General features: G+C 38.0%; 1 protein-coding gene across 1 annotated transcript; it reads right to left on the reverse strand.

The window, feature by feature from the left end:
- Window positions 1–4,542: 4,542 nt before the first annotated feature.
- On the reverse strand, window positions 4,543–13,104 carry LOC116250061 (geranylgeranyl transferase type-2 subunit alpha 1). The gene is made up of 9 exons (XM_031623407.2): window positions 12,676–13,104; window positions 9,511–9,741; window positions 9,254–9,413; window positions 8,854–9,014; window positions 8,592–8,696; window positions 6,487–7,284; window positions 6,194–6,380; window positions 5,685–5,871; window positions 4,543–5,000 (listed from the first exon to the last, which is right to left on the reverse strand). The coding sequence occupies exons 2-9, from the start codon at window positions 9,621–9,623 to the stop codon at window positions 4,612–4,614; spliced, it is 2,100 nt and encodes a 699-aa protein (XP_031479267.1). The 5' UTR covers window positions 9,624–9,741; window positions 12,676–13,104; the 3' UTR covers window positions 4,543–4,611.
- Between the last annotated feature and the right edge of the window lie 3,255 nt (window positions 13,105–16,359).

The raw sequence follows: 16,359 nt of genomic DNA on the forward strand, positions 1-16,359 counted from the left end.
AAGCTTTGTTAGGGCAGCTTACAGAAGTGCACTTGCTGTGCATCTGATGTACCTCCAGTTTTGGTTGGTCTTTCTTTAGTCTAGTTAAAGAAACACTCATACAAGAGTGAAGCAGAAAGCTAGAATCGAAATGTTGGATTTAACTCCTTCACTTTTCGGTTCTTTAATAACCAAGGATCTCAAAAGAACCGGTTAATCTGTGGTGCTTGGTTGCTTTCTAATTAGAAGCACGCAAAGTCTCCGCTTAAGCCCCCTAGGCACCTATCTAGCTGGGGCAACTACGACGCCGCTTGACAATAGTAACAAGTTATTATTATCCTATGAACCCACTCCCAAAAAGTGATGTGGATTCATAAAATACTATAACCTAGTGTTTTATAAATTTGTCTTAATTTTCAAGGTAGGTACTGAAACAATAACTTTTTACTATTGCCAAACGGTTCTTAGGGGCTGTTTGGAGCCTGTAACAATATGTTATTGTTTCATTCATCTATGCCAAAAAAAAAGGTAAATTTATGAAATACTTTTTAAAGTGTCCAATGAATCTTAACAAAGATGCATGAGAGAATAATATACTGTTACTATTATTGTATACTTTTTGATGGAATACCAAAAATTACTGGCAGAAAAGTTATGTAAGGTTGTAGCTGCACAGATTATGGTAGTTAGTCAGCTGCAAGCATGCAACCTGCTCATCTAAAGTACTGTTTGCCTGGTGAAGGGGGAAATCCAAGCTTTAAAAATTTAAAAAAAATGAAGAACTTGTTTAAGAAAACTTAAAACAAGGAAAAATGCTTTATGTGAAATGTTATTCAAACATTGCATTTTGCAAGTGAACTTTAAGTGTTTTTCTCATGACGAGATTTATGATCTGCAGTTCACTGCAAGAACACAATTAAGAAAAAGTACATAATCCTTTTAGAGTGAGAATGTCGTTTACAAGATTGAGTTTTATAGATGAGGATGTTTCAGAGTCCAGGAGAAGAAAAATGTTTAGTGCTATCTACGTGTCTCTTATAGTTCTGAGAAGCTTATAGTGACAAGTTCACTGGAATCCCTCAAATCTGAGATATGGGATATTTTTGATATCCACACCTTTTCCCAAATTTTCCTACTTTTTTTTAGCTTGATAAGCTGTTTAGGGTGCTTGTTCATATTTGCATTGAAACCAAATGTCCTCTTTTGGATTTACATTTTTGAAAAACAATGACAAAGAGGAGGAATATTTTAGGTCTCTTATTCAATATGCATAAAATGTGTAACAAAATTATCAGACATTATGACATAGATGCAGTCCTTAGTTGCACCTGAAAGATTAGGCATGTTATTGTGATTTGTGTCTTTTCATTCAACATAGGTCTATGGAAGTTATTTGTTAAATAATGGAATCATGACTCAATTTGAACAGCAATTGATTATTGAAAAATTTCTGCCTGATTTAAGATTAACTTTCAGGCTTTTCAATTTTTCCTTTTTGTTTTTTTATGTACTTTTGTCTAATACACTTGCTATTCGTTAATTCTGGGCATATATTTGCAGTGTAATTAAATCTAATTTGCTGAAGCAAGAGGCTGAGGGACACCTCTCCAAGTAGCAAACTTTAGCAGGAGAGTTTGAGCTTGTGGATGGAGCTATTTTCACAGACCCCGATGATCAAAGTGTGTGGTTTTATCATCTTTGGCTTCTGGATGAAACAACTCAGTCTGATATTCCTATTCTAACGGCTTCATGGCCACCTCCTGGTTCAAATCTGACGTTGGCTGCTGATGCAGAATTAGGTGTCTATGTGTCTTCCCCCTACAAATGCTTTTTCCCAAAGCAAGGAGATTTTCCTCTTCTCCTTCATTTTAATCAACCAGTTGAAATGATTAGTAGCTCTGTTGTAACTGTAAAATGTATGGCTCTTAAGAATGAAGATCTTGTATGGAGACCGCTTTCAACTAGCAACATGGAGAAGGCCATCTCTTGGATTACTTACTTGAGTTTCCCTGATGAATTTCTCAACAATCAAAATGTGTATACTGTTGAAGTTTCTCTTAGTACTCAGAAACTCAGTACCGCTCTCCTGCTCAAGATGGGAAAGTGCGTACATGGCATGGGGAGTGACTACAAATACAGATCTGTTCACAGGGATTTCAAAAACCAACTAGACAGCAAATTGAGAAAATACTAAGAACAAACCGTTGGTGAAGCAAATTGAGAGGAGGGTAGTTTGAGAGGAGGGCAGTCCCCTGAAACAGTTAGCGGTAGATTTGATATTGTTTGTAATGAACTGTTCAATACCGCTAGACGGTTAGCGGCATTCACTGTCTAAAAGGGAAAAGCTGTAAACCGTCTTTAAAGCTGTAAAAACTCTCAAAAGCGACTTTTTCCTTCCCAAGTTAAATTATGACAGAATCTACCGCTGCCCATCTGAAAAAATCTTTCTTGCAAACGGAGGATTTCCGGTGCAGAGAATTCATTCAAAATTCACGCTCAAATTATCAGTAACAGCGAATGGAGGAGAAGGCACTTCTTTTTTTCCAATTCACCGAAGCATTTGACTGAGAAATGGCCAAACAAGCATGAACCAACAAGGAGCAAAACGATCAGAGAAATAGCTTCAGTTCGAAAGTTTTTGTTTCCTAAACTAATTAATTTCTAAAATTAGTTAGAAAATTCATTTTCTAATTTAAGGGCAAAAGGGAAATCCATAAATCTAAAACTTTCAACACTATTACTGAAAAAGCAAAGATTGAAGCCTGCGGAGTAGCGATCGAAGAATCAGACTCCAACGTAACCACGAACCCAAACTTTTAATTATATGAAAGCAAAGTTGGTAACAATGATGGCCGAATAGATAGTCAGAAGTCAGAGGGCAAGATGTCTTTAACTACAAATTTACTTGTAACCTACTGTTCCTCGTAAATATCCACTTTTTTCCTTAGTTAAAAAAAATCTTAGATTTTATTTCGAAAATTTCCAAGAAAAGTTCTATCTTCCCCTACTAATAAATTTCATTTAAAACATGGCAGTCGGCCTGTTTGGAACTGGACAATCAGATTCATGGATCCATAAAAATTTTTTGGATCCCTAACCAAACCCAGCCATTTTAATCATCGTCATTATGTTCATTGATTCTTAGCCTTTAAAAGAATGAACCAACTGATTCAAAGTAGCAACACCGAGAGCTAGACTCAGAGACTTATGGGTGCTAATAGAATAGATAATTTGATCCGTCCTAAGATCCAAACTTGACATGTTCTAGTTGATTGCTGATCTTGTATTAGACCAGAACGATCTACGTTTGAAAACAATCAAAGTCGATCATCCTTTCACATAGAAGTTTTAATATTTTAATCAGTATTCTACATATTCTGTACGATATAGGGTTGTATCTTGTGATACGTATCGTAAGTATTCAGATTTATGATAGGATACACTCGCATAGTCAGTATTCTACATATTATGTACATCTTTTCGTTTTTCTCCTTTTTGTTTTTTTTTTTTATTTGTATTGGCTTTTTAACATCAAAATTCCTTCAATACGTGAACGCAGCATCATCGTTGGCTAAAATTTCATATTCAAGATACCTTACAATTTCTTTCAGAAAAAATTCACCATCGTTTCCCTGTATATAAATATTCTGGTTCCTCTTCTGATTCTGCAGGCAATTCAGTTCGCCTTTTACTGGTATCTTAAGTTTTAACTACAATTCGGTTGTTTTGGCTTTTCTTCCTTGCTGATCTCAATAGTGGTTGAGCCAGGAGGCAATGGATATGAACCGCGGCCTTGTCCAAATTTTGAAACTTACCATGTAAGTGTATCATTTTTATTTTATACGAAGAATCTTATTTTGAAAAGGATTTCATGAATGATTAGCTCGCTGTTGCTGGTTAGGTCCACCCTCATTGTTCCGCCAACCATCACATGTATCTTTGATATATATATATATATATATATATATATATATATATATATATATATATATGGCATCTTATTCAATTGTCTTGATCTTAGCTTGAGACATTTATCAAACAATAATTTTCTCATATTAAAACTAGAGGAGCACCATCTCTCTCTATTATATATATGGATGGCTCCTCCCATTAACAGAAAAGCTACACGGTCTCCCAAATTGCAAGATTCTTTTCTTCTCCGATATCACGAGGCCGTTTCCTTTTCCGGCTAGGCTAAACAAGCCCTCCATTGCCTTGCTTCGATCAGTGGTCGCATATTGGATGGACGACCTTTAAGGTCTGGCAAGTGTGGTCAAGCATGGGTCGCGCCCAGTTTAGTTTCCAGATGAGTGGAGTACAAGCTAAGTGCAATGTAATTTGAACACTGATCTCTCACTTGCGTCCTGCGTCACTTTTTTAATATTTTAGAAAAACTCAAGGTAAGAAGGTTGTCGTCCGCACACAATGTAAACAGCCGTGTGGATTTCTTTGCGTACTAAAAAAAATGAAGAATTTCTGAAAAGATCAACCTGGAGAAGTTTATCCTGCAAAAAATGCCTTCGGAAACTTGCTGATAGGGCAGCCTGCAAATACATTGTTGCATATTATAAAAATGTAAAATATAAATTATATTAAACCAAATAAGATTATCAAACATATAGGAGCAGGGGATCAATTAACTGATACACCATTAAGCCATTTCAGCGAAGGGATGATTTTTTCCAGAAGCATTTCGCACTTCTCATCATAGCTTGGATTTCCTGCCATGTCTAATTGTATCAAAGGTAAATCCTTGAACATCAGTAAGAGCTCCCAACTATGAACCACATGCAATTTGTCGTTTGCTAACTCTTCCATGTTCATTTCACATCCTCGTCCATTTGATAGAGGGGAACAACACAGATATCTTGTAGTGTCAATAGAATGAGCACCAATCTCATTATTAGATATGTCTAACACTCGCAATAGCTTCAACAGTCTCAACGGATCTAGAGCTGTGAAACTTTTCAACTTGTTATGGCTGAGATTCAAGCATGTGAGAAGTTGGAGGACCTCCAGGCCTAGCAAAAGATCCAGAAAAAAATTAACATGACACAACTGGTGGTCACACACAAGATCCAAGTTCTGGGTGCGGGTGTGCACACCCACATAACTTGTGCAGGACATTTTTTACTTAAACAGATCTAATACATAGAAAGGAAAATTAATGTTTGGCTTCGCTTAACAAGAATTACGTACTATTTTCATGTATTAAAGCTCAGCCATGTTTAACATGATTTACTACTTTCATGTATTAAAGTTGAGTCAAAGTGAATTACGACACCTTGATGTTCACCACCTTCATGTAATGCTTTTTCCTGCCAATATTATAGCATACTCCAAACCCCAATGGTATCACGCGATGTTTGCAAAATATCAAGATATTGAACTGTATATAAGCCTACTGACATAGAAAACTTTGTGATTACAAAGACATTATTGACGTAGTAAACTTGTCATTCTAAACACGTCCACAGGGAAGACCTAACAATTGGTGGTCAAAGCAATGCAACACGCAAGTACATTACCATAGAGTATCATGGTCCAAGAACTCCCTTTATGTGCAAGAGCAAACATATGAAGTGTTAAAAAATGCAAACAGACTGCTAGAGTTCAATACAGACATAAAACTAACTATAGAATATTGTTTACGAAATTTTTCCTAAAAATTTTAACAAATAACTAATAGGATGTAGAAGCTGTACCTTCAATATTTTGGAGCTCATTGTGACTAAGATCTAGCATCTGAATCCATGATAAACGCTCAAAGAACCCAATTTGTGATATAGACAATTTGCTTAGACGTAGGCACGCATTCTGCTCAAGATTTGAACGTGCTAAACTTTTATGATGCCAGAAATGCTTTGTCAAAGCATCTCTATTTGATGTCACCTGTAGCATAATCAGGTAGGAAAACATTTTTCAATATGGTCTGAACAGGTTCACAAACAGGTTCATAGAAAAAGCACAAAGCTCTAGATATCAGTCCAATAGATAATAGGTGATAAACAATACCAGTAAAACTAAGAACAGAAAACCACCAAGAATGACATTTTTTATGATGAACAAAGTCACAAGCTCAATCACATGTTTATACAACACATAAATTTACTGAATATAAGGAGATTCATGGCAAACATGCTCAAACCATAGGCAGCTCTATAAGTCATCCCCAAATGTGGACTAGTAGATGTGCATATGAAAAAGAATTCACCTGATCAAGAAATACCAGGCTGTGTTGGTCCTTGTAATGTTTGGTGTGGGGTGTGTCTGATCGCTGCAACTCATCAAGGAGTTCTAGAACTTCCTCTGAATGGGTCATCTGGTTTTTGGAGTGAATCCCATTAACCATCACATCATGAGCCATTAGTAGCCGTGCAAGTGTAAGCTTACCAATTTTACTAGAGACAAAGAATAAACAAAAATGAGAACTAGTCTGTACATTGCCTTAAACAAGCTTTCTGCAGAGGCAACAGATGGAGAACTTCACATTAAACATTGACTTACCATGATGATGACAGACAGTGGAAACATGTGATCTCATTTTCCAAGGAATTTCGTTGCCAATTTGATGTTATTGGAATAGAGGTGCCACCTCTTATTTGATCAAAAGGGAAACCAAAAGGAGTGAAAAGTTCATCAGTACTTCCAATTTTATGAAATTGATCATCTTCCCAGTTCACCATCTGAATACTTGATTCACTTTTGATGCCCGTGATATCAATAGACTGGAAATTTAGTGTAAACTCAAATTGAGCAGGAGAGCTGTACTGAGTTTCTGAGCACATCACACCAAGAGGATGTCTAAGAGAAACTTCAACAGTATACACATTTTGATTGTTAAGAAATTCATCAGGGAAACTCAAGTAAGTAATCCAAGAGATGGCCTTCTCCATGTTGCTAGTTGAAAGCGGCCTCCATACAAGATCTTCATTCTTAAGAGCCATACATTTTACAGTTACAACAGAGTTACTAATCATTTCAACTGGTTGATTAAAATGAAGGAGAAGTGGAAAATCTCCTTGCTTTGGGAAAAAACATTTGTAGGGGGAAGACACATAGACACCTAATTCTCCATCAGCAGCCAACGTCAGATTTGAACCAGGAGGTGGCCATGAAGCCGTTAGAATAGGAATATCAGACTGAGTTGTTTCATCCAGAAGCCAAAGATGATAAAACCACGCACTTTGATCATCAGGGTCTGTGAAAATAGCTCCATCCACAAGCTCAAACTCTCCTGCTAAAGTTTGCTCCTTGGAGAGGTGTCTCTCAGCCTCTTGCTTCAGCAATTTAGATTTAATTACACTGCAAATATATATCCAGAATTAACGCATAGCAAGTGTATTAGACAAAAGTACATAAAAAAACAAAAAGGAAAAATTAAAGAGCCTAAAAGTTAATCTTAAATCAGGCAGAAATTTTTCAATAATCAATTGCTGTTCAAACTGAGACATGATTCCATTATTTAACAAATAACTTCCATAGACCTACGTTGAATGAAAAAACACAATTCACAATAACATGCCTAATCTTTCAGGTGCAACTAAGGAGTGCATCTGTGTCATAATGTCTGATAATTTTGTTACACATTTTATGCATATTGAATAAGAGACCTAAAATATTCCTCCCCTTTGTCATTGCTTTTCAAAAATGTAAATCCAAAAGGGAACATTTGGTTTCAAATTTCAATGCATATATGAACAAGCACCCTAAACAGCTTACCAAGCTAAAAAAAGTAGGAAAAATTGGGAAAAGGTGTGGATATCAAAAATATCCCATATCTCAGATTTGAGGGATTCCAATGAACTTGTCACTATAAGCTTCTCAGAACTATAAGAGACCCGTAGATAGCACTAAACATTTTTCTTCTCCTGGACTCTGAAACATCCTCATCTAAATGACATACTCACTCTAAAAGGATTATGTACTTTTTCTTAATTGTGTTCTTGCACTGAAGTGCAGATCATAAATCTTGTCATGAGAAAAACACTTAAAGTTCACTTGCAAAATGCAATGTTTGAATAACATTTCACATAAAGCATTTTTCCTTGTTTTAAGTTTTCAAAAAAAAGTTCTTCATTTTTTTTGAATTTTAAAAGCTTGGATTTCCCCCTTCACCAGGCAAACAGTACTTTAGATGAGCAGGTTACCTGCTTGCAGCTGACTAACTACCATAATCTGTGCAGGTACAACCTTGCATAACTTTTCTTCCAGTAATTTTTGGTATTTCGTCAAAAAGTATGCAATAGACTGCTGTTATGCAACGTTAATAAACAGGAATAGCTTGTGCATTCGTGCCACTGCAAAATACAGCACATGCTTTGGCATGTGGAGCGCACACTCAACTGCAGGCATAATGATGTTCAACATAAATGTTCTGGAACAAAGGCATGCTCAACCAGTCGTTTGAGTTGAATTTCCATTTAAAGAAACAAAATCATTGTTAACTACACATGAAAAAAAGAATCATCTTGTGAACCCAAGAAAGGGAAATCACTATTTGATCAAACAGCTATTAGGGGTTACACAAATCGACATCAAGACACCATTACGATCACACATACTTCCGTTTTAAGTCATAATGATTAAAGAGAGGAAGAGAGAAGACATGCCTGCGGTTATGCCATGCAGAATAGTTGCTAATACTTTTGTTTATTTTATCCGTCATATATTCTAGCTCCTCCTCGTATGTGGCATTCTTCAACGCCGCTAGAAATCTGTTTAAGCACAACGATAAGTGAATACCAATTAGAGATCAATTCAATTAGCTCCACCACTACTAGCATGAACAGATCAAAATCTCAAAATCACTTTCAGCAGTAACATAGTGGTTCCTGAAAATCCAACTGAATGAACTGAAACAAACATCACTACCTTCGATAATTCCATCCATGAAAATTGCGAGTATCCTTCTTCAAGAATTCATTCAAAAGCTTGAATTCGTGATCAAGAGATGAGAACCCTTTGCTTATCACCCATTTCCGATGGTGCCACGCACCGTAAGACTTGGGATTCTGCCAAAGCGCGTTCTCCACCTATTGATACCAGAGAACGATTTATCTAAGAAAACAAAGCGGGATGAAACAACCGAAATACGAGTTCTAGGGAAAAGCTAAAGCATCTCCAACTAAGAAACCAAACTGACGATTCAAACAACCCTAAACACAAAAAAGTTGATCAAAATTATGAATGTGGGAACTGAGGATCTCGAATTTGATCAAATAAAGTAAAAAAGAGAGGGAAAATAATTGGGATGAGGAGAATCTAAACGTACCACCCTCAGTTCTTCATCCAGGATCGATTTGATTTTGTCATGGTCGGTTTCCGATTCCAGCAAGCGATTGACGGCGATCTTCCGATAGTTCCAGGCGGTGTACGCTTCTGGATTGATCTGAAGGAGCTTTGAGCTCGTCTCCAGAGCCTCCCTTGTATAACTGCAGAAAAAAAATTGAATCGAATATTTCGTCAAATAAAGAATTGGGAGGATGGTCGTGCTCCAAAGTATGCAAAATGACCAGACAGAGCTAATACATTTGGTTCTGATGAGAGCGCAGGAAGTCGGCTTGGAGGGAGCGGAGGCGTTCCGCCTTCGCAATGGACGCTGCATCTGCCGCCTTCGATGGCCTGCGCGGTCTACCGTGCATTCTCTCTCTCTCTTCGCACCGTCAGTTGACCCTACTCCACCGGAGTCCCTCTTGATGACTTCCTTCTGTTTCCTTTCCCAGTCCTTTTTCTTTCTTTCTTCAGGCCCCGTTTGATTGCCTGGAATAATTTAACATGGTAAATTTATTACCATGGTAAAAAATGCTGGAAAAATTTACAGGATGAAATTTCTTCCTCTTAAAATCTGAGGCCCTGTTTGATGACATGGTAGAATTTAACGTGGTAAAATTAACCTTGTTTGATGCACAGGGTAGTTTTTTGCAAGGTAAAATACTAAAATTAACTCTGTTTGATGCATAGAGTAAAATATATGAGGAAATAATTTTGAAGATGACCTTCCAAATCAACAAAATGTTGAGGTTTAGACCTAAGCATTAAGCATGAATCACCTAAAAAAATGAAGGTACAAAACAAGTAACATGATTTCATACCATCCACAAATAGTTACAAAAGAAGTCCATAACATCCACGAGTTCAATGTAGTTGACCAACTATAAGTTAGAACAATAACACATATTAAAGTTACAAAACGTTAACCAAAGTTTGTGTTTCCATCCAATTATCCAACAAAGAAAACAAGTAATCACAAAACAAGTAATCCAACATTTATGGTTACACTTCCGTTCAACAAACTTCTGTTCAAAATTTCCTTCATGAATGTCAAGTTGGATTTGGAATACTTCAATTTGTTTTTTATTTTGTCTTTACTGAATTCTGGACTGAACCTGTCCATCATGCTTTTTTCAATTGTTGTATACGCTTTAGCCTTCAAACCTCCACCAGACTTCATACAAGGCATGCGTGATTGCTCCACAAGAAGCTGGACTAAGTAGTCCATTTGTGCTTCAGTCCATGTTAGATTTTCCCTTGATGGACCGCCCACTTCCATGGTAATGTTTTCTACAATATTTCTTCACAACTACAGTTTTCAGTATAACAATTCTTGCATGAAGAAATTTGATAGATGGTAAAGGGGAATTACAAGCATGAACCACCGGCTAACAACATATTACATGAAGTAAAACATATGCAGCAAAGGAGAGGCACGATTCCATTCATTATGTCCAATTGCAAAGTGGAGACAATTAAGTATGCGAGCAATATTGCATTAGCCTGTTAAGGTACATAATTCACCTATATGTGGATAGCATACAACACGTTTAAAACAACAGACAGCTATTCATCCTTAGAAAAAGGAGGACACTCGCAATGCCCCCTCAGTCAACAAAAGTATAAAAGTTCATATATTCAGTACTATAAACATATATTATATTCAGCAATATGAAATGAATGAGCACCTGATATGCCATACATTCAGTAATATAAACATATAGGCACAACTTATGATACAGTAATAAGCATAATCTCAGAAATTTAACCAATACAAAGGAACAAAAGCAACTGCCATCAATCAAGTTGCCATGATTCATGAAGTGAAGGAGTTCATAGAAGACAAGTGGTAGCCAACCAGATGGACGAATTGCAAGACAAATAGTCTTGGAAAAATGTAAGCACTTCATAACACAAATGTGACACTTAAGAAGCAATGAAATGATGCACTTGCAATTACAGAGATAAAATTTGCCATGAAAAACAAATGCAGCAAACAAAATGTTCATGCCCCAACTATATTTATAACTTTACCTACGTATGATCATTCATATGTTTCATTTATCATGTTGGTTTTGTTTCTGCTCCATGAAACCACCAAGGTGAGACATCAGACATTTACAGTTCTCTGCAGTGGCTACTTTCACTCGTCCAAAGTGCTTTTAGAAGCCTAAGCATGTAAGCAAATGCATTCTTTAACTCTTAACAACCATTTAGCTTAGTAATTTCTTTCTTTTCATTTTTACTTTATTGATTTTACAGGCGAACTATGAGATAGTATTCATTGTTAGCCGTAGAATGTTGGAAAGACTGATAAATTTGGAATTACGTGACCACTTTGTCTGTTCTACATATAATTTTAATTCTTTTGTCCTTCCAGGTTATACTATTCTTGGCTGATTCAAGGGTACATGATTCCTTTTCTTCATTTTCCTCGTCCTTTCACATTTCTGAATATTTAATCAGTTAGACCTTTTAATTTATTTTTCATTCAGGTTTTCTTCTATTTTACCTTGAGCAGACTAAATCCATGCATTTTATGTAATATTTAAATTCTAGAAAGTTAATAACTTAATGTATTTTTTTGCAAAGGCAAGTTTCACATACCATGAAAGTACAATGACTTCCCTAAAATTTACGATGTTATTCCCCAAGCTTAGACATCGATTTTCTCCTGAGCACTCAAAGTCAGAATCCTCAAAAAAATGAAGGAGGAAGCAGAAACAATTAAATCTGTGAACTTGGAGGTAACTCACTTATAGCACAATCAACATTAGTATGAATTACATATCATAAATGCAACAGGTAAGCTAAATTAGTCTTCACTAATAACAAAATGATGCTGTAGGTTGTGTCAGTTGCTACATTTTATCAAACATGAACCAGCGAACATAAAATGGAAACAGAAAAGTTGTTAAGGAAAAAAAAAGGTACGGCTTTAAAAGGTTCAGAAGAAACAAAAAGGCCATAAATGATGTTTAAATGACTTAACTAATCAACCTTTCCACCCAAGAAGTAATCTAACAACGAGATTCCCAATCATCAAAAGGAAGCAAAAGAGCATTGACCCAAGAGTTGAAGAGATCAGTTGACTAAAGTGACACCCTACTATCTATGCAAGTGGCTTAGTTTAGGATAGTTTAAAACTTTAAACACATTGAACTCGGATAACAGAATTTGGTACAGACAAAGCTGCATTGGCTACAAAAGGATAATCGTAGAGAACCATGAGGATTAGTGTCTTTGATATTCCCTCATAAAAGATCTGGAAATTTCATCCTATTCCTATAGAAAAAGAGAAAAACCATCCCATTTGTCCGTTTGATGTTCTAGCCCTAATATCATTGTAAAATTCAACGGAAACAGAGGTAGCTGAAGTAAACACAGATAGCTGTTACCAGTGAATGAGAAATCGCCGCATACCTTAGTAAAGGAGCAGCCAAGAGGGAAGAACAGAAATTTCCTGTTGAAGATGGTGCCTGAGGTCCTGCGTCTGAAGGAAGATAGAGCGATAGAGGAGAGGAACGACAGAACAAGAGAGCAAGAGAGGGGAGGAACGAGAGACCGAGAGAGGAGAGGGGAAGAGGCGACGGACGCGAAAGAGGAGAGAAAACGAGATAGGCTGGAGAGAGCGAGAGAGAGGCTCTGAGAGCGGACAGGATCGAGAGACCGAGAGAGGAGAGGGGAAGAGGCGACGGAGGGAAGAGGGGACGGAGGGGAAAGACGAGAAAACGGGATAGGATGGACAGAGCGAGAGGGGAGAGGCTCTGAGAGAGGAGAAGAACGACAGACCGAGGGAGGAGAGGGGAAGAGGCGAAGGAAGGAAAAGAGGAGAAAACACTCATGTTTTTTGAGAGCGCTCTCGAAAAGAATGTGGTAAAAAGTCTGAGCTCTCACCTCCAACTTTTTACCGGGTGAAATTTAACCTGCTTACAACGAGTTTTGCGGGGTAACTTTCTCTCCGTTTGGTGCACTCAACGACTGTTGAGTGAACTTATCGCAGCCTAACCTTTTTCACCCGCTCCACGATTTTTTCCCCAGCAATCAAACGGGGCCTCACGTTCACGCTACCTGGATGCGGGTGTTCCGGTTCCGTCTGATGGTACGCCCACGTAATGGAATTATGAAAGCTAAAAGAGAACAGCGGGACAGACGGAACAGCCCGTGAACTTGACATGGTTCCTATATTTCACGAAGATATGAAATGTGTTTCATCTAATCGATCAAACCAACAATATCTTGTTCCGCAACGCCAAAAGTACAGAAAGGGTAATATGACAAGAACGGGGTGAACCTGGCCAGTCGCCACTCGAAGTGGAACCTTCGGGCCCATCCATCAAATGTTCGTTATTGAGTTTGACATTAAAATTTCACCAAGATCTCACAATTTTACATCGGACACCTTTCAATCCAACCTTAAATCTACCTTTCTCTATATGTAACATGGAAAGATTCATGTTACCTAAGATCCTTAATTTATTTAAACTGAATATCTTATAATGCTCACCTTTTTAATGTAGCATGGGATCTAAAATCCAAAGCTATCAAACACTCCCAAAATGAATGTGCTCATCTTTAATGAGTGTGTTGGCTTGACGGACTTAGCACTCAAATTTTTTTTTTGGAGACAACCGAAGAATCTTGCTTTATTTTTACTGCTTGCAAGCCCCGTAATCTAGATTTTAACATTTTATTATTACCTTGTGTTTTAGTCGGTAGCCCTCTTGAATGTGAGGGACGTCCAGATTTAGATAAGCTTCCAATACCGGTCTAGCTTAAAATCTCAGGTGTAATAAAAGCTTTCATCATGTTTTCCTCCTTGAGGTAAGTGCCAATTGCATTGTAGCTGGACCAAAATTCAATTTAAAGGATAGTCAGCTTAATAAAACCTATGCTTCACTATTTCCTTTTAATGAATTTACTATAAAACTTAATCTCAAATGACGTAACATAGCTGGTAAGGCAGCGAAACACATAACCGGATGTGTTCTTAACGAGCCTAATCTAACTTATACAAGTCGGCCATGCACATCTTTTAACAATAAAGGCTAGGTAATGTGTGAGGGGGAGAGAGGGAGTGCGTGTGTGTGTGTGTGAAGATAAATGATGTTTGAGAACCATATCTTTACTTTCGGAATCTGTATACGCCAGTTCACCCCTTTGATACTCTAGGCCTCATGCAATGTAATCCAAAACCCTGGAGCCGTGTTGGGGGCAAGATACAGGATGAAGCTAAATTGCTGGCATTACACATTAAACAACAAAACAGAAGATTTAACTCATACTGCTAAAAATCTACACTATCAAGCAAATGGATCGGTGTCCTTCAGCAAAAGATTTCTGGCTACAGCATTGTCGACTCAAATGGTCCTAACGGTTCTTACTATTGCAATACCAAGTGATCATGGCTATGCCTTTTTTTGTTCTTTTCTGGTTATTAGTATCTAGATCAGATTATTACTACTCACATCAAGCTAAAGTTGTATTTACATTGGATGGTATCAGTTTATGCTGCTTGAAACTGGTACGGCTTTCAGACCTTTGAGTTGAATCTGGTTCTTAGGGGCCATTTGGCAGCAGTAAGCTGCTGTCATTGTCCAATAAATGTTCCCAAAAAATGAGGCAGATCCATGGAATATCTACCACATTTTTTGAGACAGATTAATATAACAATAACAGTTGTTGTTGCCAAACAGTCCCCTAGTTTTCAACATTAACTTGGATAAAGTGAGAGAGAGAGAGAGAGAGAGATACTTCCTCTCTTAACTGTTGTAACTGGACTGAGTTCTGGTATTCTTCTGCAAGCTTGTTCCAAATCTCAGCAGTCGTCAGTCAAAAAGCACACAGCTAATTCGTCTGAGGTTCGTCTCTTCGTATCAGCTGCTGAATTTTCTGCTCCCCTTTTATACCTGCTTTCCAAATCATATCCCATTAATTTTGCCATCAATTTGTGCTGCCCCGGTGTGGCCATTTTCTGGTAAAGTAGAGATTGCAAACTGTGATCGTTGGTCTGCACTATGAAATGGCGTCTAAGCAAATAAGCTTTCACTTTTGGATGGCCAGAACCATGGCCATTAGCTCCCGGCGTGGGTATGAAATGCAATCTTGTGGACTTCCTGTTCTGCCATTAATATTTGGTGGTAGCCCGATCGCAGGTCAAGTTTTGACAAAAACACAGCAGCATGCACTTCATCCAAGAGTTCCATCGTCTGCGGTATAGGCTACTTGTCTTTCTTTGTACACAAAATCGCTAGTTAGTATTCCTTTTTCCTGACAAGCAGTATGGGAGAAGCAAGTGCAATATCACTGGATTGAATTATGCCGTCTTTGAGCATTTCTTGCACCAGCCTCTGGATTCTGCTTTCTGCGTTCAAGCATCTCTATAGAGTCTCATTTTGGGGATTGATTTTCCTTCCTCTAAGTGAATATTATGCTCATGGCCATGACTAGGGGCAGCCTGTTGGATTTTGGAAGACGTCCTCGGTCCTCATACTCCTCGAATAATGCCTTCTGATCTGCTGAAGAGTAACGTTCTTCAACCCCTCTTGTTTCTTATTTCACTTACTTCCATTGTCAACCAGCACGCCACAGTCGATGCCCACAAAGCCTTGTACAGTGAATCACTTGCAGCTTCCGAAAATTGACCTCCCTTTTCCTTGACGTCGCTGGCTTCTCTTGCTTCAGTCGACGCCTTTCAAAGAAGGGCACTCGTCCCCCTTTCTCCTCGTTATAGGCCATAACTCTCCTCAGTTAAGCATGCGACCTCAAAGCACAAGTCCTTGGGCCTTGCAGCCTAGACTTCAATGTTGATATCCTCCCACAGGCCTCCGATAGAGGCCTCCATCAACGCCTCTTTAGGCCACCCCAATAATACCATGGTACTAATGTTTTCAAAAGGCAGCCTAACATTCACTAATTGTTCCTGTTTTGATCGATTCTAGTTAACTCCACATTATAATCAATGTAGGCAGAGGGAGGGCCGTAACAAATTCTGTCCATCGAGGCCTTCTGTGTCGTGCCTCGTACCATCGCAGGCATCTCACAACATCACCCATCAGGTGGATGGCAGCCAATGTCACCCATTGGTGATAGGGCACCGACTGGCAA

This window comes from Nymphaea colorata, chromosome 3, assembly GCF_008831285.2.
Source record: "Nymphaea colorata isolate Beijing-Zhang1983 chromosome 3, ASM883128v2, whole genome shotgun sequence".
Taxonomy (NCBI): Eukaryota; Viridiplantae; Streptophyta; class Magnoliopsida; order Nymphaeales; family Nymphaeaceae; genus Nymphaea; species Nymphaea colorata.